The sequence below is a fragment of the Nerophis lumbriciformis genome, linkage group LG22, assembly GCF_033978685.3.
Source record: "Nerophis lumbriciformis linkage group LG22, RoL_Nlum_v2.1, whole genome shotgun sequence".
In the NCBI taxonomy this organism is placed as follows: domain Eukaryota; kingdom Metazoa; phylum Chordata; class Actinopteri; order Syngnathiformes; family Syngnathidae; genus Nerophis; species Nerophis lumbriciformis.
Window position 1 is genome coordinate 19,480,964 of NC_084569.2, and position 27,926 is coordinate 19,508,889.

Below are 27,926 nucleotides of genomic sequence, written 5' to 3' on the forward strand. Positions count from 1 at the left end.
AATATTATTTACAAATGTGTTGAAATCTGTAAGTGAGCGCTTCTCCTTTTGCTGAGATCCACCCTACAAGGGAAGCATAAGAGGCTGTTTGGACAGCAGGATTATTTCACAGAAGAAAATGTGCAGTTTTATCAGACCATTTGCTTCAGACAATGCAACACATTTCTTTGGCATAGTTGATCAGGTTGATTGTGGTTTATGGAATGTCGGTCTACTACTTTTCTATGGCTGTGCTAAGTTCCTGGATATTGGAAGGAACTAGAATTATCATGCTTCAACATTTCCTGTGATTGTCGCGGATGAATGGAACACCTGAGCTGTTACACATTTGAGTTCAGGTCATGAAACAGTGTTATATTTGTTCAGTTTACAAGAGTAGCAACCTTAATCATGAAGGACTACAAAGTAGGCGAGGAGATGAAGCCATTCATCATGCTTTATCAAAGAACACACAGGTCTCCAAAACAAAACAAAACAGCTTTAACAGTGCCTACGATTACATCTGCAAGTACACAGGATGTATCGTTTATAAAAATATCAGACTCTGGATGCATAGGTTAGGTCAAAATGTCATCTGCTTTTCCTATAGAATGATAAACAACCCTTCAAATACTGTTAGTCCTTCATCAAACATACCTTTCATCCGCCTCACTTGTCTTTGCTTCAATAAAGCCTTCGACTCACATTGTCTTTACCTCAAATTGCACTTTTCTTCATCTGTTCCAGCTTACACCATAAATGTTTTGACACAAACACAACAGGCCTACCTGGTTAAAAGATGAAAAAAAAACTATGCTTATTAATAAAAATATATATCGTCAACCATAGAAATACAAGTAAGAGCTTCAGGTATACCTTTGAACAGTAAACAGTTATTACTGGGAGAGGAACTTTTCGATTGTAGGATGTGCAATGTCAGGAAAATGGGCCCCACCTTTAAAAGACTGCTATGATGGAAGCAGCATAACAATTCTCATTTAACAGAAGTCGGTGCTCCACGTGCCCTCTTCAAATATAGTAAGTATTAATAATAATATAATAATATAATCATCTTGTCAGTGCAGGTTAAAGTCATGTCAAACTAGTGTTATCTCGTAAAGCTACCATTTGAAATAAAAAAACAGTTATTAAAAAGAAACAATGTCAGCCAAAACGATGTAGATTGTTCATAAATTCACTTTTCTTAGAACGATATAGTTGGAATAATTGAGCATTTGCTTCCACGGTTCCGCATGTCTCAATAAGCAGGTTACTAAAATACAACTGAAAACTTGCACAGTTGCATTCCTTTCTGACAGTTTGCTCATTATTCGATCCAATGAGCTGATTCAGCAGAAATGGTTTCTAAAATTGTCAACAAAAGCTTCATACCAAAAAAAGGTCCAATTCACCAAATAACTTTAAAGATGAAAATAACTGTTCCTTTCTACAGGTTTTACATGTCCACTCGTGTGTAGACAGCAGCTAAAATGACCAATCCAAAAAAAGGTCACGTAACTAATAGAATTCCCCTCTGCAGCAAAGACACTAAAGCGACACCATGTATGACAGTGTGTAAGTAAGCCAATTGGAAAATCTTTCAACAAGCAAACCAGACTAAAATCAGACCTTTGTCCAAAGTTTGCAGATTGAGACGTCCAAATAAGGCTATTGCAGAAACCCGTTCAGTCAACAGAATAACAGGCCAAAGTCCCTGACCTACTCCATGTTGTTCCTCTGAATCCTTGGCACAAAGTGCACTGGGAAGAAGAGATGGGGCCAAATATCCAAGCCGCCGTGGATCAGGTCTCTAACAGCTCGTTGGGAACACTAAAGCAGCGAAAGGGCCAGGAACAGGACAATAGCTGGCGAACTTGATAAATGAAATCCCATTCAGGAAATTTGGCAGAACACCCCAGCTGAACAAAGCTTGACAAGAGATCTGGCAGGCAACTGGGTAATGGCTGCTCGAGGGGCAGCTACACAAGCCCATTAGAAGCAGGGAAACTCTGTTGGGGTGCACTAGTAGGTGAGGCGGGAGGCCTTCATGTTGTAGCAGGGTCTGTCGGTCAAGCTCCCTGTGCTGGAGAAGGACAAGCCCTCAGATTTCTCCAGGACAACCTCCAGCTCCTGGAAGTCCTGCAGCCGAGCGACATCTTTGTCCTGGGTATAGAGGAGAAGTCAATCATTGAATGTTGCAGCAAAAATGCAAAGGCAGCACATTTCCACTTGTATCAAAAAATAAATAAATTGGGTAAAATTGTCACAAACTTTGTAAAAAAATTAAGCCTGTTTTACCTTTCTCAACATAGTGTTTGGCAGCTTGCGGATCTTCTCCACATGCTCCGTACTGATGTCCAGCTCACGGCAGCAGACCCTGAGCAGTGAGCGATACGTGAGCTCCTGGCGGTCCAGCTCTACTTCGATGAAGTCGTTCTCCCGCGCGTTTGGGTTCTGAATACGCACCTTCAGTACTAACTCTGCAGGAGAAAAAAAGATGGGTTCAAGACACTTTCTCCCCGCCCCACACAGTTTTGGTTCATGGATTTGGAGTAGGAAACTCATTCATTCAAAGTCAACATTTTTATGCATTCTAAAGAGTAAAAAAATGCGATGAAAACTCTGCTTAGAATAGAGCATATGGGAGTCGCTCTATTCTGCCTATAAAGCGCTCTAAATAACATCCAAACACCTCCATCAAGGTTTTATATACACACACTCCAAGTACATATATGTAATGTTGTAACAGGCACATTCACAAACACATATATATGTATTTTGATAGTTTTAAGCATTCGGCGGGGCATTAATTTAAAAAAGGCAGCACAAAGTTCTTTTTTTTTTTTTTAAAGTAAAACTTTACTTACTCTGCAATGTCTGCCTACATATTTCCATTTAGATTAATAATGACTAAATATCCTAGCGAAGAAAAAAAGGGGGGACCAAGCGCAGACCATGCGTCTTCGTTTATTTCTCGCCATTTCTGGGTCGGAATTAGATGCCTAAGTTGACCAACTCGTTAGATTACGTCTTCATCCTTTCACTATGCAGGTGAAAGGCATTATTTATGATCTAGAATAAACCTTGGAGCTGCGTGGCGTAAAAGCAGCTGACCGCACTGTGCAATAACAACAAGCTGTTAGCTCCCTCTGATCACGGCGCGCTAAAAATAGTTTGTAAGCGTTAGCGCTTATAATAACAATATCGCTAATTGTTGGTTAATATTCAAGTCATGAAATATAAATGGAGTATAGTTGGCACTTTTTTGGATGTTTTGTACAGGGATTTAAGGGAGGAATACAGGACCTCCCAATAACTATAACTGTTATAAGCGGACTTTTATTTCAAGTTAGAATACATTAAAAAAAATACATCAATCTTCTTGCCCCTCATAATGATTGTGAACAAAAGGCACAATTCCAAAAAAGTGTAGTTCCCCTTTAAGGGACAATACTTTATAGATACAACTTGGATATTTTTTTAAGTAGTTAATATACATAGCCCCAGACTGAAAACTAAATTTGCCGGATGATATATTGTCCCATAAATTGCCGATAAACAATGTTATTGCCAGCATTATTTTAGGATCAAAATAATGTAATCTGCATGTGCATGCAATGTAACTAATAATAATATTCCATCCATTTTCTACTGCTTGTCCCTTTCGGCGTAGCAGGGGGAGCTGGAGCCTATCTCAGCTGCATTCGGGCGGAAGGCGGGTACACCCTGGACAAGTTGCCACCTCATCGCAGGGCCAACACAGATAGACAGACAATATTCACACTCACATTCACACACTAGGGCCAATTTAGTGTTGCCAATCAACCTGCCCCCAGGTGCATGTCTTTGGAGGTGGGTGGAATGCCGGAGTACCCGGAGGGAACCCACGTAGTCACGGGGAGAACATGCAAACTCTACACAAAAAGATGGAGTTTGAACTCAGGACCTCCGTATTGTGAGGCACATGCACTAACCCCTGTGCAATAACAGCCCTATCAAACGCAAATAACTTGTATTGCTCGTTGAATTTCTTGGAATCAGCACCTTCAAGTCTGAGTCCATAGTTCTCGCCAGTAAAAGGGTTGAGTGCCATCTCCGGGTTGGGGAGGAGACCTTGGCCAAAGTGGAAGAGTTCAAGTACATTTCTTGTGAATCGTGAGATCAACAGGCGCTTCGGTGCGGTTTCTGCAGTGCTGCAAACCCTGTATCAATCCGTCGTGGTGGAGAAGGAGCTGAGCCGGAAGGCAAAGCTCTAAATTTACTGGTCGATCTACATTCATATCCTCACCTATGATCATTAGCTTTGTGTTATGACCAAAAGGACAAGATCACGGGTACAAGCGGACAAATACGTTTTCTCTTTTGGGTGGTGGGGCTCTCCCTTAGAAATAGGGTGAGAAGCTCTGTCATCCGGGCGGAGCTCAGAGTAAATCCACTCCTCCAGTACATTCAGAGAAGCCAGATGCGGTGGTTCGGGCATCTGTTCCGGAGGCCCCCCCCAAACGCCTCCCTCGGGGAGATGTTCAGGGGTCGTCCGACCGGTAGGAGACCACAGGGAAGACCCAGGACACATTGGGGGGACTGACGCTGCCGACTCCATTACCCCTAGAAATGTGCAGAGCCTAAATATTGCAATAAGAAGCTGGCAATGGAAACACCCATATTTCGAAAAAACATCTCAAATATCGCTAGAACGTTTTTACGCTCTCATGAGGTGGTTTACAGACATTTCAATATTGAAGTGTGTCGCAAAAGCATGATGGAAACAATTTTTTCGCATTTACCGAAGCGGCGTGGTGCCAACACAGGACAACTTGTCCAGACAGGTCGTCTTGGTCTCGCTTGTTATCGGTTGGTTGTGGGTAGCAAAGCGGCATCCCTAACCAACTGGGCCATCCCTTACCGGCAATAGAGGCCAAGCCGCAAGCTCGGAGAGACCCACATGTCTGAACAATGTCAATGGGGCCCTTGAATCCACAATTAATCCGTGAATTCCTGGTTCACAATTCTTTGCCAAAGATCCCTTATTTGTGGCTGCTGCTTCCGTTTTCTTCGCTCAAGGCAATAGCAGTGGCTGCAATTGTAATCACAGTTCCAAAACCATGGAATAGCAAAGGGTCCATCTTCCTCAAAGTGGAGTCTCACAAGACCAGATTTTATGAGAATTACGGATGCAAAACACTCTTTTAGGGTAACACCTTCAAGTCACAAATGTACTTTGTTGAAATATTGATTTTATTTGGCGAAACACTGCAATGGAAACGCAGCTAAAGTCTCCCAGCTGGCCTGGGAACGCCTCGGGATCCCCCAGGAGCAGCTAGATGAAGTGGCTGGGGAGATAAAAGTCTGAACTTCTCTGCTCAAGCTGCTGCCCCCGCGACCTGACCTTGGATAAGCGAAAAAAGATGGATGGATGGATGGATGGAATTTATTATCATTGTAATGGGAACGTGACATTTTTTAATGAGCCTAACTAAGTAAACAAACATAAAAATAAAAAAAAATAAAAAAGACTCTCAATCGCTGTTAGCAAAACTGCAAATTCAATAAATATTTAACATATCGTGAAGTGTAGTTTTTTCCTAGTTGGAAAAACTGGTTGGTTTGTTGTCTTTTTTTATTGCCATCACTTTCCAACAAATTGTGCATATTGGCTTGTTCGTCCGTATTGATGGGCTGATGTTGCTAATTTGGTTTGAAGCTGAAATATTCCCACACGGTGACATTTGGCTTGGCATTTATCTTTTTCCATCCTAATTTCTGTTACTTTGGGGTGCTTCTCACTAGCGAGTCCCGACTCCCGAGGCTCTGTACATGCAGCCTGTGCGTGCGTGTGTGTAAGATAACAGTCTCCCCTCCACCCACCAGGACAAAGACCAAGGACGACAAGAGGGTTCACTGCATTCATTTAGTTCTATTGAATAAACGTGCTCAGAGGGATGAACGGAGTGAGCACTATTGCACCCTGTTCAAATGCGAGAGACAAAGAAAACACACACAGACAAATCTAGTCGAGATCAATACCGTTGTCTAAGATGTAATCCTAAAGTACATTATTACCTCTTGACGAAAAAGTCCTGCATATTAAGAGTTGGCACTCACCTTGCACATTGACTGGGAAGGTGCTTGTGAAGAAAAAAGGCTGGAATGCGGGCAAATGTCCCCCCGGCTGACTGTAGCCTATCTGCTGCGGCACGGACTGCTGCCTGCTCACAGCTGGGTTAGCGCTAGTCACAGGCGCTTGGACCTGACCCCCACTGCTGCAAGCCAAACCCGGACTGTGCGAGGCCAAAGGAGGCGAGCACATGGTTCCGTTGTGTGGCACAGTGTGGTTGACGAGGTGAGGCTCGACCGACAGATCTGCCGGCACCGTGCAGTTTACAACCGTGTGGTTGTTGTGGGGTAGACCATAGACCGGTGTCGCCCCGTTTTGCTCAGCCAGAGGAACAAATTCCCTGGCCTGGTTAAGAAGGATGGCGTTTGTGGAGGGCTCATCAGTGACCAGGCTTTGAGACAACTGAAGGTGCTCGGTTGGAGAAAGGGGGGCTGAATCGCTGTCCGTAGTCTCAATGTGTTCCACAGATCCATTTTGTACAATGTGCTGAGAGAGGAGCAGCTCTCTCTTCTTATCCATCTTGGAGTATATGAAAAGCGGGTTTGACAAATAATTGGGGATGATTGGCAACTCAGGCCCCGGGACTTCAGGCAGGTCTTCCACTTCAACTATGGAAACATTAAGTAAAGTCAATACCACATTCCAGATACACACACATATTACCGGTACCTTTCAGAAAAGTTAAGTAAGAATCAAGTCAAGCAACAACAGAGCTACTCAACGCTTATGGCACTTGTTGTCAGCCATTTTCTTTGTTTATGTTCTGTTGGCCCAAACAAGCTTCAAATCATATATTTCCAGCTTCCTTGCGGTCTATAATGTAGGATTAACATCCATACTGCTACCTGCAAATTGAATATTAATCTATCGCACACACAACAGATAGATATCAGGAATTAACCAGGGTAGAGCATACCTCCTAAAAGTCGTTTGATCTCTGGCTTGGACGTGAGTTGTGCAGCCATCTCATCCTTCGCCGTAAGGATGTCTTTGTCCGCACCACTACTTAGTAAGTAGGACACGATGAGCTTATGGTTCCGCTTGCATGCCCAATGCAGGCAAGTCCTGGAGAGATTAAAGAGATCACATTCAAATTAAACAAAACAATGTTGAATTAGACCATTGAGGGCAATTAGTGTAAACCGTCAGCTGTGTATTTAATAAAACGCGGCAAGCAAATATGTTTAATACTTGGTAGGCTGTATTACAGCAAACATGTTCTTGTTTTGTTTACATAACATCCCAAACTACCCACTAGAGCAGTGGTCCTCAACCACCGGTCCGTGACGCATTTGCTACCGGGCCGCTCAGAAACATCCATCCATTTTCTACCGCTTGTCCCACTCGGGAAATTAAATCATTTATAAACTCACCGCATTTTCTCCAACTTAACTTTCGCCTCTCCCACTAAACCAGACCTGGGCAAAATAGGGCCCGCAGGCCACATGCCGCCCGTTAAGATTTTCAATCCGGCCCACCGAACGTTGTACATAATTTTTTTAGACCTTTAACATCAACACTATCGTGGCCATTTTGATGTGCAGTGCTGTTTTTAAATGACCGTAAGTCTTGAACTATAGAAAATATTACAATGGTTGAAATCTGCACTTTTGAGTGTTACAGGAGTTATTACGGTAGCTCAGACCAGGAACAAAGCAGAGTGGACGGGGTTTGTTTTCAGAGCAGCCAGCCCCAAACGCGTGTGTCAGAAACAGATTTTTACGTGATAACATATCATATTGTAGGTGTTTATTACACTTTGCATTCATATTTTGCTGTTTGTTACATTTTTGTTGTGTTTTGTTTGATTGTAAAAGATACACAACTATCGAGGAGCTGGTCTGAGAAGTAAAAGAGGAGCGAAGTTCATATGTTGTTAATATTAAAATTTTTTATTGTTAATAGTTAATATTATAAATCCCACTTTCTTTATTTTTGTGTAAATTTTGGGTGTCCCAGTCAGTAAAAAACTCTAAAATTCCATTCTGTTTTTTGAGGTGTCTGTCATAACATGTTTTAGAATTCTATCGGACGTTGACTTTTGGTAATAGTGTTCCTGAAAAAAAGGGACCCAAACACACATACTGTACAGCATAAGAACAAGTATATACATTTAATTATTTACATTTGATTATTTACAATCCGGGGAGGTGGGATGTGGTGGGGGGAGGGTGTTAGTCTAGGGTTGTAGCTGCCTGGAGGTGTTCTTTTAGTGCGGTTTTGAAGGAGGACAGAGATGCACTTTCTTTTACACCTGTTGGGAGTGCATTCCATATTGATGTGGCATAGAAGGAGAATGAGTTAAGACCTTTGTTAGATCGGAATCTGGGTTTGACGTGGTTTGTGGAGCTCCCCCTGGTGTTGTGGTTATGGCGGTCATTTACGTTATGGAAGTAGTTTGACATGTACCGGTACTTCGGTATCAGGGAGGTGTAGCGAATTTTATAGACTAGGCACAGTGCAAGTTGTTTTATTCTGTCCTCCATCCTGAGCCAGCCCACTTTGAAGAAGTGGGTAGGAGTGAGGTGTGATCTGGGGTGGAGGTCTAGAAGTAACCTGACTAGCTTGTTCTGGGATGTTTGGAGTCTAGATTTGAGGGTTTTGGAGGTGCTGGGGTACCAGGAGGTGCATGCATAATCGAAAAAGGGTTTAATGAGAGTTCCCGCTAGAATCTTCATGGTGCTTTTGTTGACCAGAGAGGAGATTCTGTAGAGAAATCTTGTTCGTTGGTTGACCTTTTTGATTACCTTGGTTGCCATTTTATCACAGGAAAGATTGGCCTCTAGAATGGAACCAATGTAGGTGACCTCATCTTCCCTGGTGATAACAATGTCACCCACTTTAATAGTGAAGTCACTGACTTTCTTAAGGTTGATTTGGGACCCAAATACAAACCCTGTTTCCATATGAGTTGGGAAATTGTGTTAGATGTAAATATAAACGGAATACAATAATTTGCTAATCATTTTCAACCCATATTCGGTTGAATATGCTACAAAGACAACATACTTGATGTTCAAACTGATAAACTTTTTTTTTTTTGCAAATAATCATTAACTTTAGAATTTGATGCCAGCAACACGTGACAAAGAAGTTGGGAAAGGTGGCCATAAATACTGATAAAGTTGAGGAATGCTCATCAAACACTTATTTGGAACATCCCACAGGTGAACAGGCACATTGGGAACAGGTGGGTGCCATGATTGGGTATAAAAGTAGATTCCATAAAATTCTCAGTCATTCACAAACAAGGATGGGGCGAGGGTCACCACTTTGTCAACAAATGTGTGAGCAAATTGTTGAACAGTTTAAGAAAAACCTTTCTCAACCAGCTATTGCAAGGAATTTAGGGATTTCACCATCTACGGTCCGTAATATCATCAAAGGGTTCAGAGAATCTGGAGAAATCACTGCACGTAAGCAGCTAAGCCTGTGACCTTCGATCCCTCAGGCTGTACTGCATCAACAAGCGACATCAGTGGGCTCAGGAACACTTCAGAAACCCACTGTCAGTAACTACAGTTGTTCGCTACATCTGTAAGTGCAAGTTAAAACTCTCCTATGCAAGGCGAAAACCGTTTATCAACAACACCCAGAAACGCTGTCGGCTTCGCTGGGCCTGAGCTCATCTAAGATGGACTGATACAAAGTGGAAAAGTGTTCTGTGGTCTGACGAGTCCACATTTCAAATTGTTTTTGGAACTGTGGACGTCGTGTCCTCCAGACCAAAGAGGAAAAGAACCATCCGGATTGTTATAGGCGCAAAGTTGAAAAGCCAGCATCTGTGATGGTATGGGGGTGTATTAGTGCCCAAGACATGGGTAACTTACACATCTGTGAAGGCGCCATTAATACTGAAAGGTACATACAGGTTTTGGAGCAACATATGTTGCCATCCAAGCAACGTTACCATCGACGCTCCTGCTTATTTCAGTAAGACAATGCCAAGCCACGTGTTACATCAACGTGGCTTAATAGTAAAAGAGTGCGAGAACTAGACTGGCCTGCCTGTAGTCCAGACCTGTCTCCCATTGAAAATGTGTGGCGCATTATGAAGCCTAAAATACCACAACGGAGACCCCTGGACTGTTGAACAACTTAAGCTGTACATCAAGCAAGAATGGGAAAGAATTCCACCCGAGAAGCTTAAAAAATGTGTCTCCTCAGTTCCCAAACGTTTACTGAGTGTTGTTAAAAGGAAAGGCCATGTAACACAGTGGTGAACATGCCCTTTCCCAACTACTTTGGCACGTGTTGCAGCCATGAAATTCTAAGTTAATTATTATTTGCAAAAAAATAATAAAGTTTATAAGTTTGAACATCAAATATCTTGTCTTTGTAGTGCGTTCAATTGAATATGGGTTGAAAATGATTTGCAAATCATTGTATTCCGTTTATATTTACATCCAATACAATTTCCCAACTCATATGGAAACGGGGTTTGTAGGATGGATTCCGTTTTACCTAAGTGTATGGATAGCTTATTGTTAGCGAGCCAGGTGCAAATTCTACAGAGTTCGGCACTGAGGATTTTTTCCACCTGTGACTTGTCCTTGCCGGACACCAGCAGGGCCGAGTCATCCGCAAACAGGAACAATTCACAGTCGCATGCTGATGACATGTCGTTTACGTATATTAGGAACAGTAAAGGCCCTAATATACTGCCTTGGGGGACTCCACAGCTTACTGAGAGGGGGGGGGACACGGTGCCGTTCACCTCTACCACCTGTTTCCTCCCCTTCAAGTAAGATTGCATCAAGCTCGATGAGGTTTTATCAAATCCGATTGATCTGAGCTTATCCAACACACATACATAATACATAATACATAATACATAATAATACATAATACATAGCATTAAAAGATTACAATTGGTACAAAATGCGGCTGCTAGACTCTTGACAAGAACAAGAAAGTTTGATCATATTACGCCTATACTGGCTCACCTGCACTGGCTTCCTGTGCACTTAAGATGCGACTTTAATATTTTACTACTTACGTATAAAATACTACACGGTCTAGCTCCATCCTATCTTGCCGATTGTATTGTACCATATGTCCCGGTAAGAAACCTGCGTTCAAAGAACTGCGGCTTATTAGTGATTCCCAGAGCCCATAAAAAGTCTGCGGGCTATAGAGCGTTTTCCATTCGGGCTCCAATACTCTGGAATGCCTTCCCGGTAACAGTTAGAGATGCTAATTCAGTAGAAGCAATTAAGTCCCATCTTAAAACTCATTTGTATACTCTAGCCTTTAAATAGACCCCCCTTTTTAGACCAGTTGATCTGCTGTTTCTTTTCTTTTCTCCTCTGCCTCCTCGCCGGGTTATTCCGGTTCCGGTGACCATGGATGAAGTGCTGGCTGTCCAGAGTTGGGACCCGGGGTGGACCGCTCGCCTGTGCATCGGTTGGGGACATCTCTGTGCTGCTGACCCGTCTCCGCTCGGGATGGTCTCCTGCTGGTCTCGTGCTGGCCCCACTATGGACTGGACTCTCACTACTATGTTAGATCCACTAAGGACTGTTCTTTCATAATATTATGTCACTCGACATCCATTGCTTTCGGTCTCCCCCCCTAGAGAGGGGGGGTTACCCACATATGCGGTTTCTCAGTCATTCACATCTACGTCCCTTATGTGGGCTCTGTACCGAGGATGTCGTTGTGGCTTGTACAGCCCTTTGAGACTTTTGTGATTTAGGGCTATATAAATAAACATTGATTGATTGATTGATTGATACACATTGGCCCGCGCCCCCAGACACTTTTTTTTCTCTCAATGTGGCCCCCGAGTCAAAATATTTGTCCAGCTCTGCACTAATTACACCAATAAGCTTGTTAATAAATGTATATTACAACTCCTTTGTTATAGTCCATGGGACTATGCACATTAATGGACATATACAATGGTAATGTGCCAGATTGTAGCCAAAGGAAAATATTTCATGCTCATTTTTTTTTTTTGCACTTTTATCTGCCACACGTGGAAAGTCGCTCCGTGAAAATAATACATACATTAAACCGGTCCCTGGTGGAAAAACAGGTTGGGGAACCCTGCACAAGAGGATTTTAGAAAGGTTAAGCCATGATTTAGCTAATAGGGTAGCAGAGATCAAGCCAGACACACGAAACACTCAACACAACATTATTTAAAAAACAACAACTACAGGAAATTTGTTGACATTTGAAAGAGCACACCCAATATCTCCCACACTTACCATCCATTTATTTCGTTTTGGGAGTTGACGTTGACTCCACTCTCTACCAATGTCCGCACTTCGTCAATGTCCCCGATGGCACACGCCTCTCTCAGTCGCTCCTGCAGTTCTTTATCCAACGAAGTGGTGGACATGTTTGCGGAGGCTACGATATCCCCGAGTTCATAGGATTTGCACAAGCTTGGACAAGCGGTAGTAAATGGATGGACGGATGTAGCATTAGCCGCCGAGCTAAATATGAACTTGCTAGCTTGACTGGCTGATAGCAGTTCGATGGTGCTAATGCTAGCTGAAAACAACAAATTCCTTCCTAAGCAAATTGATTATTTCGCGCTTATCTCGTCTGACACTCCTTCACGGTCCCTAATTACCCGTGTTATTGGTTCGGTCGCTAAAGTCACAGTCCACACAGGGTTTAACCACTTAATCTTATCGGGGCTGTCAGAGTTCCGTCAGCAGGTTGCCAGAAGCACCGCCGCCTCATCGGGGGACACTTTAAAGTGTAACAACCGCGACACAAATGTAGTTCCGTAGATGTTTTTAAACAACTGAACACACAAACGTTGTGACATAATATGTTGTGATGTTGTATTTTTATTTATTTATTATATTGTCAATGTATTGTGTGCTTTTTTTCTTTTTCTTTTAAATTGTAATTTTACTGCCTTTTTTTTTTACATCATGGCCAGGAGACTGCTCACTGCTCCCCTCACCTCCCAGGGGGTGGAACAAGGGGATGGGTCAAATGCAGAGGTTAATTTCACCACACCTAGTGTGTGAGTGTGACAATCATTGGTACTTTAACTTATTTTTCTTTTTTTTTTACAGATGAAAACTAGCCTTCTGGCTAAATCTGGCTTTTTTTAAACCATGTGTAGTCATGTGTTTTATGAAATTGCATTGCTTTCTTTGAAATAAACTATCCATCCATCCATCCATCTTCTTCCACTTATCTGAGGTCGGGTCGCGGGGGCAGCAGCCTAAGCAGGGAAGCCCAGACTTCCCTCTCCCCAGCTACTTCGTCCAGCTCCTCCCTGGGGATCCCGAGGCGTTCCCAGGCCAGCCGGGAGACATACCGTATTTTTCGGACTATAAGTCGCTCCGGAGTATAAGTCGTACCGGCCAAAAATGCATAGTAAAGAAGGAAAAAAACACATATAAGTCGCACTGGAGTATAAGTCGCATTTTTTGGGGAAATGTATTTGATAAAACCCAACACCAAGAATAGACATTTGAAAGGCAATTTAAAATAAATAAAGAATAGTGAACAACAGGCTGAATAAGTGTACGTTATATGACGCATAAATAACCAACTGAGAACGTGCCTGGTATGTTAACGTAACATATTATGGTAAGAGTCATTCAAATAACTATAACATATAGAACATGCTATACGTTTACCAAACAATCTGTCACTCCTAATCGCTAAATCCCATGAAATCTTATATGTCTAGTCTCTTACGTGAATGAGCTAAATAATATTATTTGATATTTTACGGTAATGTGTTAACAATTTCACACATAAGTCGCTCCTGAGTACAAGTCGCACCCCAGGCCAAACTATGAAAAAAACTGCGACTTATAGTCAGAAAAATACGGTAGTCTTCCCAATGTGTCCTGGGTCTTCCCCGTGGCCTCCTACCGGTCGGACGTGCCCGAACCACCTCATCTGGCTCCACTCGATGTGGAGGAGCAGCGGCTTTACTTTGAGTTCCTCCCAGATGACAGAGCTTCTCACCCTATCTCTAAGGGAGAGCCCTGCCACCCGGCAGAAGAAACTCATTTCGGCCGAGGTACCCGTGATCTTGTCCTTTCCGTCATAACCCCAAGCTCATGACCAAAGGTGAGGATGGGAACGTAGATCGACCGATAAATTAAGAGCTTTGCCTTCCGGCTCATCTCCTTCTTCACTACAACAGATCGATACAGCGTCCGCATTACTGAAGACGCCGCACCGATCCGCCTGTCGACCTCACGATCCACTCTTCCCTCACTCGTGAACAAGACTCCAAGGTACTTGAACTCCTCCACTTGGGGCAAGATCTCCTCCCCAAGCCGGAGATGGCACTCCACCATTTTCCGGGCCAGAACCATGGACTCAGACTTGGAGGTGCTGATTCCCATCCCAGTCGCTTCACACTCGGCTGTGAACCGATAATCTAAAACAGTATTAATTGACAATATACAAACAAATTAAAGCAATGTCTACACATTTCAACACTACAGACACTCACAGGGTTGAATAATCAACATATTTACACTAACAACCGTGTTAGAGAGTAAAGTCAGATACAATACCAAAAGATAAATACAAAAAAAGTAAAGGAATACATAAATAACACAAACAAATTGGGTTTATCTAACACAATTTAAATTCCTCCAATAAAGAGAAATTAATTTAAGGGCTTTTCTGTTTTAACCATTTTTCAATACTTGTTTTTATATGTATTCTTTTAATTATTAATCCCTGCTAGTTAGAAAGTCTGATTAACAATTGATTGAATTTGTTTTGTGTCAGGTATATTTATTATACACAATTTAATGTTGTTAAATTAAGGTTTTCTGTGCAAAATTTTTGCCGATGTCATGTTTTTCAACGCATTGTGTCTGTGGATGTTAGTTTGTACGAATAAAATACTATATTGCTTACATTATCGTGTAAGTCGAAAAGTAAAATAATATCATAGTTTTATAACACTGTATAGTGCAATATATACACACATACAGTATATATATATATATATATATATATATATATATATATATATATATATATATATATATATATATATATTTACTCTAAAAGTAAAATAGAATCATAGTTTTATAACACACACTATATATATATATATATATATATATATATATATATATATATATATATATATATATATATATATATATATATATTGCACTATACAGTGTATACTGTATACACTATATTATTTTACTTTTAGAGTAAAGTAAAATAACATCATAGTTTTATAACATTGTATAGTGCAATATATATATATATATATATATATATATATATATATTGCACTATATATATATATATATATATATATATATATATATATATATATTGCACTATACAGAGTTATAAAACTATTAAAATAATATCATAGTTTTATAACACTGTATAGTGCAAGATATATATATATATATATATATATATATATATATATATATACACACATATATATATATATATATATATATGTATATATATATATATATATCTTGCACTATACAGTGTTATAAAACTATGATATTATTTTAATTAAAGATAAAAGTATGTTTTTATTTACTTTCCCTAAATATCGAAAAGTATTCATATTCTCTTCATGTCATATTATGCTCCTTCCAGCGCTGTTGTTTTTAGGGTATAGAGTTTTTATCCAATCAGAATTCAGCTAGCTTATGTTGACATGCTGTACGAAATCTGCCCGAGGCCTTAAAAATAAACAATGCAGGCGTCCGTGCGCTGTAAGTGAACGGACACAAACATTTGACAGACAGTTGCGATAGTGAATCAGATCACAAGTTGTTGTCAGTAAGGACTTCGAGCTGGCCTAAGGCAGATATATATTGTGATGTTATGAGCGAGGTAACATAAGAACTCCATTATCCAGCATGCCACAGAAGTGAAGAGCATGTGCAGTAGTCCTGTTTAGGTCGTTGAACGCAGACATTTTATGCTACATGTTATTGATGAGCACGCTGTGGAGTAAACTTTAAGAACTCAGCCAACACGCCTCGTCTGCATCTTTTATGATTAGACAAGACAACACATATTTGCAAGGCCATTTTCAAGAAGGATATTTAAAGAGAAACTACATCTTGTGAGATCGCTTATACGGCGTCGAATGGGTTCGACAAATTGTGAGTTCCATCCATGCATTTTCTACCGCTTGTCCCTTTCGGGGTCTTGATATATTTTATTTCTTTATTTTTTCACGTTTATGTTTTTTGCAATTTTCATTTTGACAGAACCACATAAGATATGTTTTAATTGCAGATGCGGGTTTGGTCATGACAATAAAATACATATATTGCTTATATTAACGTGTAAGTCTAAAAGTAAAATAATATCATAGTTTTATAACACTGTATAGTGCAAAATAAACATATATATATATATATATACACAGGTATATGTATATATACATATATGTATATGTATATATACATATATGTATATATACATGCATCTGGGGATTGGTTGATTGGCAACACTAAATTGGCCCTCGTGTTTGAATGTGAGTGTGAATGTTGTCTGTCTATCTGTGTTGGCCCTGCGATGAGGTGGCGACTTGTCCAGGGTGTACCCCGCCTTCCGCCCGATTGTAGCTGAGATAGGCTCCAGCGCCCCCCGCGACCCCGAAGGGAATAAGCGGTAGAAAATGGATGGATGGATGTATTCCGTTTATATTTCACACAAGATTGTTTGTGCTGCTGGTCCACTAATAGTACTAACCTTTAACAGTTAATTTTACTCATTTTTATTAATTACAAGTTTCTATGTAACTGTTTTTATTTTAGTTTCTTTTTTGTTCAAGAAAATGTTTTTGTTTTTTTGTTTTTAAATAAAGGACATTATCTCCAGATAATGTCCAGGTCGGGCTCAGCAACACACACCTTCATTTATGTCCACTCAAAATTGGGAACACAACAACAGATTACCTAGGGAGGTGTTTCGGGCACGTCCGATCGGTAGGAGGTCATGGGGAAGACCCAGGACACGTTGGGAAGACTATGTCTCCCGGCTGGCCTGGGAACACCTCGGGATCCCCCGGGAGGAGCTGGATGAAGTAGCTGGGGAGAGAGAAGTCTGGGCTTCCCTGCTTAGGCTGCTGCCCCCGCGACCCGACCTCAGATAAGCGGGAGAAGATGGATGGATGGCTGGATGAACAACAGATTGCAAATAATCTATAAACAAAATCAAATTTTCAAAATAAGCAATAGTGCAATATTTTACGTACCATCACGTTTTCAGTTTGCGGTTTGGCGTTGTGTTCATGGTTACGGTCCATTGTTACACTTACACTTCCGGGTCAGAGGCCTCCTTACTTAACGGACGATGACGTCAGCGCGGCTGCCATTTTGATTCAATGTGCTTCGGTACTAGATGGTGTGGACTGGATATTCCTGATATATTGTTGTGTTTCACGCTAAGATTTCAAGTTCAAGCTTGAAACATGCTTTCCGCAGCCCAATTGCTCGATGAGTTAATGGGCCGGGATAGAAATTTGGCCCCGGACGAGAAGCGTTCCAACGTCAAATGGGACGACGAGAGCGTAAGTTAGCATTCTGCTAATGTTAGCCGAATGGAGTTTGATAGCTAACGAACGTGCACGACTTGTGTTTGGAGCAGGGGTCATAGGTATCGTAATAAGATGTTTTAATAACAAGTGTGGCGTTTAAAAGCGGTTCACTAAATCCAACCGACGCACCAGTGCATGTCTTATGACCTGCACTCCTTCAGCTGTAAGCAAGTGTGGCGCAGGACGAGTCTGCTAAGGCCAATGCTAATCTTCACAATGAAGAACCAATGCCATACAATGTAATATGTATGCATCGTGCACTAGATTGGACAAGTACATAGACTTTTTTTTTTTTTTTTACACATTTTAAGTCATTCGTGATCATTTTAACTCACAATTACAGGGACATTTGAAAACAATGACACTAAGGGAATCTCTCTTTTCTGCAATTAGGTGTGTCGATACTATCTATGTGGCTTTTGTCCAGCAGAGTTGTTTACAAACACACGCTCTGATTTGGGTAAGTACAACACCTGTTTACCAGGGCTGACTGAAAACTATCACATGTTTGAGATATATATATATATATATATATATATATATATATATATATATATATTGCAGTGGCGGGCCTGCGTTTTCCTACCTAGGCCTTCAGTGATGTCCGACTTAAATGATTACCTCTCAAAATACCATAATGAATGTCACCACATGACCATTGCTGGAGAAATACTATACAGGGACATATTTACGCACTACCGGGCATTAAACCACATCGACAGTGTACAAAACGGGTTATTTTCTGGGCACATTTAAAAAAACAAACCCGCATCTGCAATTAAAGCATATCTTATGTGGTACTGTCAAAATTGAAACTGCAAAAAACAAACGTGAAAAAATAAAGAAATAAAATATATGAACTCACAATTTGTCGAACCCATTCGACGCCGTATAAGCGATCTCACAAGATGTAGTTTCCCTTTAAATATCCTTCTTGAAAATGGCCTTGCAAATATGTGTTGTCTTGTCTAATCATAAAAGATGCAGATGAGTCGTGTCGGCTGAGTTCTTAAAGTTTACTCCACAGCGTGCTCATCAATAACATGTAGCATAACATGTACGTTCAACGAACTAAACGGGGCTACTGCACATGCTCTTCACTACTGTGGCATGCTGGATAATGGAGTTTTTATGTTACCTCGCTCATAACATCACAATATATATCTGCCTTAGGCCATCTAGAAAGCCTTACTGACAACAACTTTTGATCTGATTCGCTATCGCAACTGTCTGTCAAATGTTTGTGTCCGTTCACTTGCAGCGCACGGACGCCTGCAATGTTTATTTTTAAGGCCTCGGGCAGATTTTGTACAGCATGTCAACATAAGCTAGCTGAATTCTGATTGGATAAAAACTCTATAACCTAAAAACAACAGCGCTGGAAGGAGCATAATATGACATGAAGAGAATATGAATACTTTTCGATATTTAGGGAAAGTAAATAAAAAAATACTTTTATATTTAATTATGATCATGATTTCTGATTATGTTAGGCCAGCAGTGAAGGCCTTGCTGGCCCTGACGGCAAACCACTGTTATATTGATATTGTTATGACTTACCGACAATACAGGCCAACAGAAAAATATATTAAATGTTAATATTTGTATCTAAAATGTAACATTCCTCCGATTATAATCCCCTCAGCTATCAAGACAAAAAGAAAAGGAAAGTTAACACAACCATGGAACAGCATTTTTAAATCATACTTTACCAATAACTTCTTAAAATTAAGGTGAAAAAATAAGGAATATGTCAGAAATGCTTAATACAGTGTGACAAACTGGTGCAACGTGTGAAAACGTTAACATAGAGAAACCTGAGAATAACTATTTTTTTGCAGGTTGAGTGCGAGGACATTACAAGTGAGCGAATGTGCTCCACATTCGTCTGACTACAGTCAGTTTTTAAAGAATCCAAAAAAACAGCAATACCATTGAGAGGGCTTTTACTGTTTCATTGACAACTTCTTCGCTTTCTGCAGCATCATTTTTAGTTTATTTTCTCACTCCTTGCAAAGAATCAAGCCCGAGATAAGATAGTGCAACTAAACGTGATAGTTGATATTGTTACCCGATTGGCTATTAGCGTGTCACTTCTATTGATCCGTGATCACTTCATGCGTTGCTCGGTTACCAGAGAGCGGCTTGGCAAATTCCGGTTTATTCAGAAATAGAAAGAAAAAAATATGGAATATGTTATTGATATGATTTTATCGCTCAGCCCTACTGTATAAAACTGCACCTTGCACATTTATTATTGCAAAATGTTCTCTGTGCAATATTATGTCCTCAATATTGCAAAATGTTCTTTTTGCAGGCCCCTGTGAGAAAATCCATGATGAAAATCTAAGGAAAATGTAAGTTTTAGAAGCCTTTAACCCTCACATTTCTTTTTTCCCTCATGTATAATAATCAAGTACAACCATTTTCTTTGCGTCCAGTTATGAGAAAAGCTCACGGTTCATGAAGGAGGGCTATGAGCGAGACTTTCTGCGCTATTTGCAGTCACTCTTGGCTGAAGTGGAACGGCGCATTCGCAGAGGGCACGCTCGCCTTGCTCTTTCTCAAGCTCAGCAGAATTCAGGGGTTTGTGCTTCATATTTTGCTGTCGTTATCCCTACAATAGTGTTGAAACAAAAGCTTGTGTTATGTACTAACGATGCAGTCCTTCTTGCAGCAGGCTCCTCCTCCGGCAGGAAAGAACGATGAGAAGGCTCAGGTTCTCACAGAGAAGATTGAAGATTTGGTTGATCAGGTTGGTTGTGAATAATGCACATAAACATTTCTTAGTTTTTCCAATTAAGATACTAGTTTAATCCCTCCTATTTGCTATGGCATAGATTGAGGAGCTGGGATCTGAGGGCCGTGTGGAGGAGGCTCAGGGAATGATGAAGCTGGTCGAGCAGCTCAAGGAAGAGAGGGAGCAGCTCAACGCCAACCCTTCGGTTAGTCATCGAACTCAGCCCACAAATGATGCCCCTTATCAGTGTTCCTTTCATTTTGTTACAAAAGATAGCATTCCAATAATAGCCTACTACTGGGTATGTCACAGTCTGAAAATTTTTTATCACGGTTATTATGACCAAAATGATCACGGTTATCATTATTATCGCGGTATTTTTTAATGTGCTAAACATTTTTCACTGAAACCTTTTAACCACGTTTTATATATATATAAAAAAAAAACACATTCAAAATGATTTCCTTTGTAGAAGAAACATTATTGAAGATGAATGCAACACAAGTATTATAAACTACCGGTAAGTGATATGGCAGAAAATAATAACATAGATAAATAAAATGCATGTTAAAATTGGGCAAGATAGCACTTTATGGACATAAAAGATACAAAAATGAAAACAAATGTACCGGTAATAATTTTGAAAGATGGCGCCTGTTGGCCATAAGACGTCACTGCACCGTTTGTCCATATAGATACAAATAGTGTTCATGTATAGGATCTAATCTTAGATATATGGCTGCCCAATTATGGCCAAAATAATAAATATGATTATTTTTATCAATGTTGAAATCACGATTATTAATTATATAAGGTAAAAACAGAGAAGGGGTGGGTTGTGAACGTGACGCCATCATGTAATTTGTAATGTTTAATAACAAGGCTATAATAAAGGTTATCCATATATTTAAAGACAAATATTTGTATTTTTGTTAATGATGTGGTTTTGTTAATAATATGGTTTGTTATGTGAGACAAATGAGTGTCTCCAGTAATGTACATACGTGTTGTCATCTAAAAACAGGAGTGCGCTCCTACACGCACGCCGAGACTTCACGGAAAATGAAGTTAAACCAAGCGCTTTGCTCTGTTTACTCCAAGGGGAAATGTCCATCGCAAAGTCTGTATAGTTGTGTTCCGCCTTGATTTCGAAGCCTAACGACGCTGTGACTTCGTTTCTAGGAAGTAAGCTGTTTTGCCTAAAATGCATTAGTAATGACTGTTTTACAGTAATTAAAAATTTAAATGGTACTACTAACCGTCCGGAATTTTTCTGCGGTTTATCATTATACCGATTACTGTTACATCCCTACCCACAACAAATGACCCGTTTGACATTGCTATCATATTTGCAGTGTATCTTTCCAGGAGTGAAGCTAATGTACAGTTTACCTTTTTGCTGGGATGTTACTGATGTCACATGTGGCTCACGTCTCCCACCCAATGAATACCGGTAGTGGTCAAGCAAGCTTTGTTTTCAATGAGTACTAGGCGCCATTTAGCCATTCTTTAAGAAAAAATGCCCTATATTTGTGTTGTTTTCGGCTGTACGAACCGTTGAAATTGTGGAAACGACGACGAGAAAAGCAACACACACTCCAGTCCAAAGGAGTGAAGTCGAATAATGCATTGAGTTTGCAGTGACCACTTTGTTAAAGGTTTGTTTGATATACTTTTAACGGTTACTATTTCCTATTTAAGTATTATCTTGAAATTATTTGTATTTCTTAAACACGTGTGCCATGAGTTTTTTGAAAAGCGCCAAATTGGCGTGTCTAAACAAAAGACAGCAAATGTGAGCAAAACCTAAAGGAGTTGAGAGCCTTTACCAAAGGTAGCAGTCATATGTTGAAATCTTTAGTTTTATTTTGATAACGGCTGGGAAAAACATGCTACTCGTAAACTAACGCGTGCAACAGCAGCAAACATGGCATCTTAGACACAAAGTTAAATCATGAAGTGCATCCTTACCCGGACCAAAACGATGCATATTTATCCGGGAGAGTCTTGATACCAATTTCATTGACCCAGCCACACACAAAGAAGTTGTAGACCTCCATGCTTTTCCAAGTTTCCCTCTGCTTTGTCGTGGAGAATGGCATCTGGAGCACAATTGTTCCATATGTTTGGTAACGCAACCGATGTAATCCTAATATCACTCAACAAATCTTTTTTTTGATAAAGTACAGGGATGTATTCCATTGCATAGTTAGATTTTTTGCTCTCATCCAATTCTAATTATGTTTTAAGACAAAACTGTTTCATGTTATCAATACCAGTGAAGCAACTGATAAGTTGCTGTATAAACCAAAAACAACATATTTTTTAGTAGCAAGACAGTTTGACTCTGCATCATCATAACTTCTGTGTTTTCCAACTTGCACAACCCTCAAATCACTTTGTTCCAGTGGGTCTCTGTTGTGTGAGGGACATGAAGAAAAGCTTTGACTTGCTTGGGGAAAAGTGGTTTGGCAGGAACTGTTGGTATATAGACCCAGATTAGATAATAAACTTTTATCGGTGTCAATTCCTTAGTTACATCACTAATTTGGACATCTTGCAGATGTTCTTCACGGGTTGTGCTTTTTTTTTAAACAAGTGAAGATACATTAGTTAACAATAGACCTGCAGCAAAGACACAATTCCCTACAGATGTAGCGCATGTGTTTCTTCCCATTCAGACTATTGAGAGCTTTGCGGCCCAGGAGAAACAGATGGAGGTGTGTGAGGTGTGTGGAGCCTTCCTGATTGTGGGTGACGCGCAGTCTCGGGTGGATGACCACTTGATGGGAAAGCAGCATATGGGCTATGCTAAGATCAAATCCACTGTAGAGGAGCTCAAGGTAACAGCGCCACATGTTGCAAAGGAGGGGGTAATAAGAGCTGTCATTATGTATTTAGAACAGGATTACTAGTGCTACAATCAATAATGGGGATGAGTTAAAACACATTCATGAGCATTTTCTTATAATTAACTGGCACTTCTACTCAATGACCAACAGGAGAAGCTACGACGCCGCTCAGAGGACCCCCAAGGTGAAACCCCTGTTGTTAAGAAAGAAGACCGTGAGCGAGAGGAGCGGGAGAAGAAGCGCAAAGAGGAGGAGGAAAAGGAGAAGGAGCGGGAGAAAGAACGCGAGAAAGAGCGGGAACGTGAGAAGGAGCGTGAGCGAGACAAGGAGAGGGAAAAAGACCGAGACAAGGAGAGGGACAGAGACCGAGATAGAGACAGGGACCGGCGGGCACGACGAAGCAATTCTAACAGCCGCCACTCCAGCCGAGCATCAGACAGGAAAAGGAGTCGGTCACGTGATCGCAGAAGATCCAGGAGCAGGGATAACCGTAGACGCAGCAGGTAACTTGTACAAGTTTCTTCTGTAATGTCAAACATTGATATAGAAACTGTTTTGATTACATTTTGCTAATCCCACAGGAGCAGGGATAGAGAGAGGGATAGGGAAAGGAGACGCAGTCGTGATCGCTCCGACCGGAAGCGGCGTTCCCGAAGCCGCGAAAGGAGGAGGTCGCAGAGCTCAGAGCGCAGAGCTCACCGCCACCGTAGCCGCAGCAGGGACAAGGATAGGGAGAGAGACAAGGAGAGAGACAGAGAGCGGTCGTCCAAGGACAAAGGTGACAACCCTCATTATACTGTTGTGTCAAATGGACTCCACTAGATTTTTACGGTCTCTGTGATTGTGTGTTTTCTAGACCGTAAAACATCAGAAGAGAAAAACAGCAGTTCCAAGAAAGACAAGAACTCTGAGAGCGAAGGAGACGCTGTAAAGGCTTCAACAGAAGCGGAGCCCATGAAGACAGAGGCTGCTGCCTCGGCCTCTCCTCTCATTAACGGCCAGCAAGAGCTCCTCCATTCTGAAGGTGACACTCAGTCCAATTAAAACTGATCTGATAGGACCTCAGATCAGACCCAGGTAAGTGTGTCCTCGTCCTCGCCCGTCCTGACTCCCCTAACCCCACACACTTCCCTACTCCTCCCATGTTGCCCCTCTACCTACGCACCCTCCTACCCTTCCCGCTCCCCCATCTTTTGTGCCGTTGCATTCACTTATTGCTGATGTTTGTCTGACGTACCATATCCTGTTTTTGAATAGTGCATCATAAGTATGCACTGAAGACGAAGAACTAGGTTCGATGAATGAGAAGAAAGTAGAAAACATTCACACAAAGCCAAGAGGGAAAGGCCAGTGTAGCCCTGAGCAAACATGCCCAGAGGTACCCAATGTCTTGTACCGGTTTTGATCCTTCAAGATGTTTGTCTTTTTGTGGACACAAGTGGCAGAAAATTATTAATGAATCCAAGCAATTTTCCTGCTTGCTTTTTTCGCCTGATTGGAAGTAGTCATTTAATAACTTGTTAATTTAGATTGAAAATACTACTGTGTGTTTATATGTACCCATAACGGGGAATGTTTTATACTCATATGTAAACACACAGGAATACTTTGCCATGGATTTCCTTACTGTGCCTGATAATGACATGCAGTGTGTGTTTGTTTTGGCTGGGTGGGTGGATGGGGTTGTTATAGTAACCGGGGGGGAACCTAACATACCTAACTAACTGGAGGGTAGGGTTTATCGCATAATTTGCAGCTGACTTCCACACCTCACACAGCGTTGGTGTTGTGAGCGAGACCACATGTGAAAAGGGCAAATTAAAAATCATGGATACTCTGACTGTCAAACTGTGCAGGTACTCACCCCAGGTACTCCTTTCTATACCCACATCCTTTTGTGAATGCTGTTGCCTGTCAGAACAACATGAACTTGAGAGCTTGATTGTGAAATGTATGTATGTTGTTAGCTTTTATCATTCAAGCATAGAAGCAAAAGCGTCCACTTGATTACCAATCTGCCATATAGGGTTATGTTGTAGTTCTCTCTGATCATTTGTATGTCACATCTGTTCACTTTGATAGCAACTAAGGGATATCAAACCCCTTTGACACCTGTAAAGATATTTAATTGCAGAGCGGTGTCAACCATTTTGTAGACAATGTTCAGGAATTTTCAGCCAAACGCTGACAAGGTGTCAGATGTGTAGGAGGACATTTTTTAATCTTATTAGTGTGATGCTCTCTGATATACACTCAATTATTGCTGCTCACTTGTTGTTTCTAGCAGAGCAGTTGCTGAGGTCCCTTGCTAACATTCTCTTTTTATGACCATGTTTGCCCAGCAGGAGAATCTGGGATAACCGATGGAAGAAGAACTGGAGGAGAGCACCCGCACCTCACTTTGAGCCCGACACTTGGCTGCTTACAAACAAGGTGATCCACAAATGCGTATTTAAAATCAAGAATGTGGAAATGTGACAGGGAGGGGGAAAAAATAACACTGATTTTAATGTCTATGTGTCGATCTCATGGCTAGATGAGGGTCGTTGTGGTTCAGTTAATGTTTAATTTTGGGGGGCGGGGGGTATAGACACTCAAAATACCAAACTCGGTAGGCAGATTTTTTTTTTGTAAGAGAAGCTCTTTTTTTCTCTGCATTCAGTTATTAAAAAACATTACCTGTGGTTTATTTTGATCTGTCAGGTCCTACTTCACTTCATTTTTTTTATTATTTTAAAAAAAAGTTATGTAAAAATGTTAATCTAATGCCAAGGCGTGGCGGCTCTTTTCTCTTCCACGTCGAGCTCACATTGATTGCTCCTCCTGCTGTTAAAAAAAATATTGATTTTTCCTTTGGATCAAATCATTTTGACTTGAGACTCAAGGCGTGTTTAGGTTTGCTCTGCTTTTAATGTCCATGTGGTCTTGACTTGAGGAATAAAAGATTAAATGACTCCTGTTTTGATTTCCTTGGCTACGTGTCGACTTTATACATAAACACAATTGCAATTTTAAGAATTGTGTTGCCTACATGTCTTTGAGAAATAGCAGGGTAGGACAAATACATTTTTGACAAATAGTATAGACTGGATGTAAAGATTTCAAGAATTGTATTTGTAGTTGGTGGAATATTTTAGTGGTTATTATTGATAATGCTTAAATGTTATTTCATGGTTTAACCCTGTGCATCCCTAGGGTCCAAAACAGGCATTACACATACTCTGTATGTGATGATTGTTCAGTTTGAAGGTTAGCGGTCTGAAATTTTGCCAGTGAGTTTTCCACATAAAATGGCTTTGTGTTTTGATTGCAACACTGTTAGAATATAACATAAACTAAGTGTATACACTTTCTCTCTCTCTCTCTATATATATATATATATAGATCCACTGACTCCCATTGTAACTAGGGATGTCCCGGTCCAGGTTTTTGCACTTCCGATCCGATACCGATATTGTTTTTGCACTTCCGCTCCGATACCGATACTGGCCTATCCAAGCATGTATTAAAGTTATTTAGCCAACTTGGTTGTCAGAATCATGTTGAAAAGGGTTTTAGTACTCTTGATAATAACTAGCCAGCTGAATTAGGGGAGTTTGAATAATACACAATGGTTGGTAACAAGAAACTGACCTGTTTATTCAAGGATAAACACAAAATAGACAAAATTATACATGACAAACAGAAATGGCATCATTGAACTAGGGCTGGACAATATGGCCTTTTTTTAATATTGCGATATTTTAAGGCCATATTGCGATACACGATATACATCTCGATATTTTGCCTTAGCCTTGAATGAACACTTGATGCATATAATCACAGCAGTATGATGATTCTATGTGTTTTGATTGATTGATTGAGACTTTTATTAGTAGGTTGCACAGTGAAGTACATATTCCGTACAATTGACCACTAAATGGTAACACCCCAATAAGTTTTTCAACTTGTTTAAGTCGGGGTCCACCTAAATTGATTCATGATACAGATACATACTATCAGATATATACTATCATCATAATACAGTCATCACACAAGATAATCACATTGAATTGTTTACATTATTTATAATCCGGGGTGTGGAGGGGGGCGCCGGATGTAAGTGTCAAAAAGACAGCCAAAAGAGTTTGATATGAGAATAAATCTAAAGTTAAAATATAGGGTAGAAATGCACCCATTTGTAGGAAATGTACCGGTAGTCTTGATTTTCAAAATTTTCTTTCAAGGCTTGCATGTCTACATTAAAACATTCTTCTTCATACTGCATTAATATATGCTACTTTTAAACTTTCATGCAGGGAAGGAAATCACAACAAAAAAAATCACTAATTTTTTCATACGGTGTTGATGTGGAAATTTTTGCCTCGGCATTTTGATGGTGTGGGCGTGTGGCACCGAATGGAGATAAGCGTCTCGACAGACGTTACTATATTTGAACAATGATGACGAAAACTGTTTTCTCTGTCGTGAGGACGTATACGTATGTGACGTATGACGTGACAGTATGTGACGCGTGTAAGAAGGTGCACTTGCTGTCTGTGAGAGGGAGACACAGGAAAGAGTGAGAAGAGCCTGTCATGTAATGCCAGCAGCTAAAAGCAACTGCGTGAGAATCCACAGACCTGTGGATGTGTTGAAGGTGTGCTGGAATATGCGGAACGGAAATTACGGAGCAGCAGAAAATTGGAATGTATTATT

At 40.7% G+C, this 27,926-nt stretch overlaps 2 protein-coding genes across 4 annotated transcripts; one reads left to right on the forward strand and one right to left on the reverse strand.

Moving 5' to 3' along the window:
* Positions 1–416: 416 nt before the first annotated feature.
* Positions 417–13,221, reverse strand: ankrd40 (ankyrin repeat domain 40). The gene is made up of 5 exons (XM_061974108.2): positions 12,310–13,221; positions 7,011–7,159; positions 6,082–6,702; positions 2,278–2,459; positions 417–2,142 (listed from the first exon to the last, which is right to left on the reverse strand). Exons 1-5 carry the CDS (start codon positions 12,441–12,443, stop codon positions 2,002–2,004), a joined length of 1,227 nt encoding a protein of 408 aa, XP_061830092.1. The 5' UTR covers positions 12,444–13,221; the 3' UTR covers positions 417–2,001.
* Positions 13,222–17,404: 4,183 nt separating this feature from the next.
* Positions 17,405–26,182, forward strand: luc7l3 (LUC7-like 3 pre-mRNA splicing factor). 3 transcript variants are annotated; one of them, XM_061974105.2, is made up of 11 exons: positions 17,405–17,609; positions 18,030–18,096; positions 19,954–19,993; positions 20,078–20,222; positions 20,314–20,391; positions 20,477–20,581; positions 23,058–23,219; positions 23,379–23,731; positions 23,810–24,006; positions 24,085–24,305; positions 25,571–26,182. In XM_061974105.2, exons 1-10 carry the CDS (start codon positions 17,511–17,513, stop codon positions 24,270–24,272), a joined length of 1,434 nt encoding a protein of 477 aa, XP_061830089.1. In that variant the 5' UTR covers positions 17,405–17,510; the 3' UTR covers positions 24,273–24,305; positions 25,571–26,182. The 3 variants fall into 3 exon arrangements, with proteins under 3 accessions (XP_061830089.1, XP_061830091.1, XP_061830088.1); XM_061974107.2 differs by having other exon boundaries at positions 25,574–26,182; XM_061974104.2 differs by having other exon boundaries at positions 24,085–26,182.
* The last annotated feature ends 1,744 nt before the right edge of the window (positions 26,183–27,926 follow it).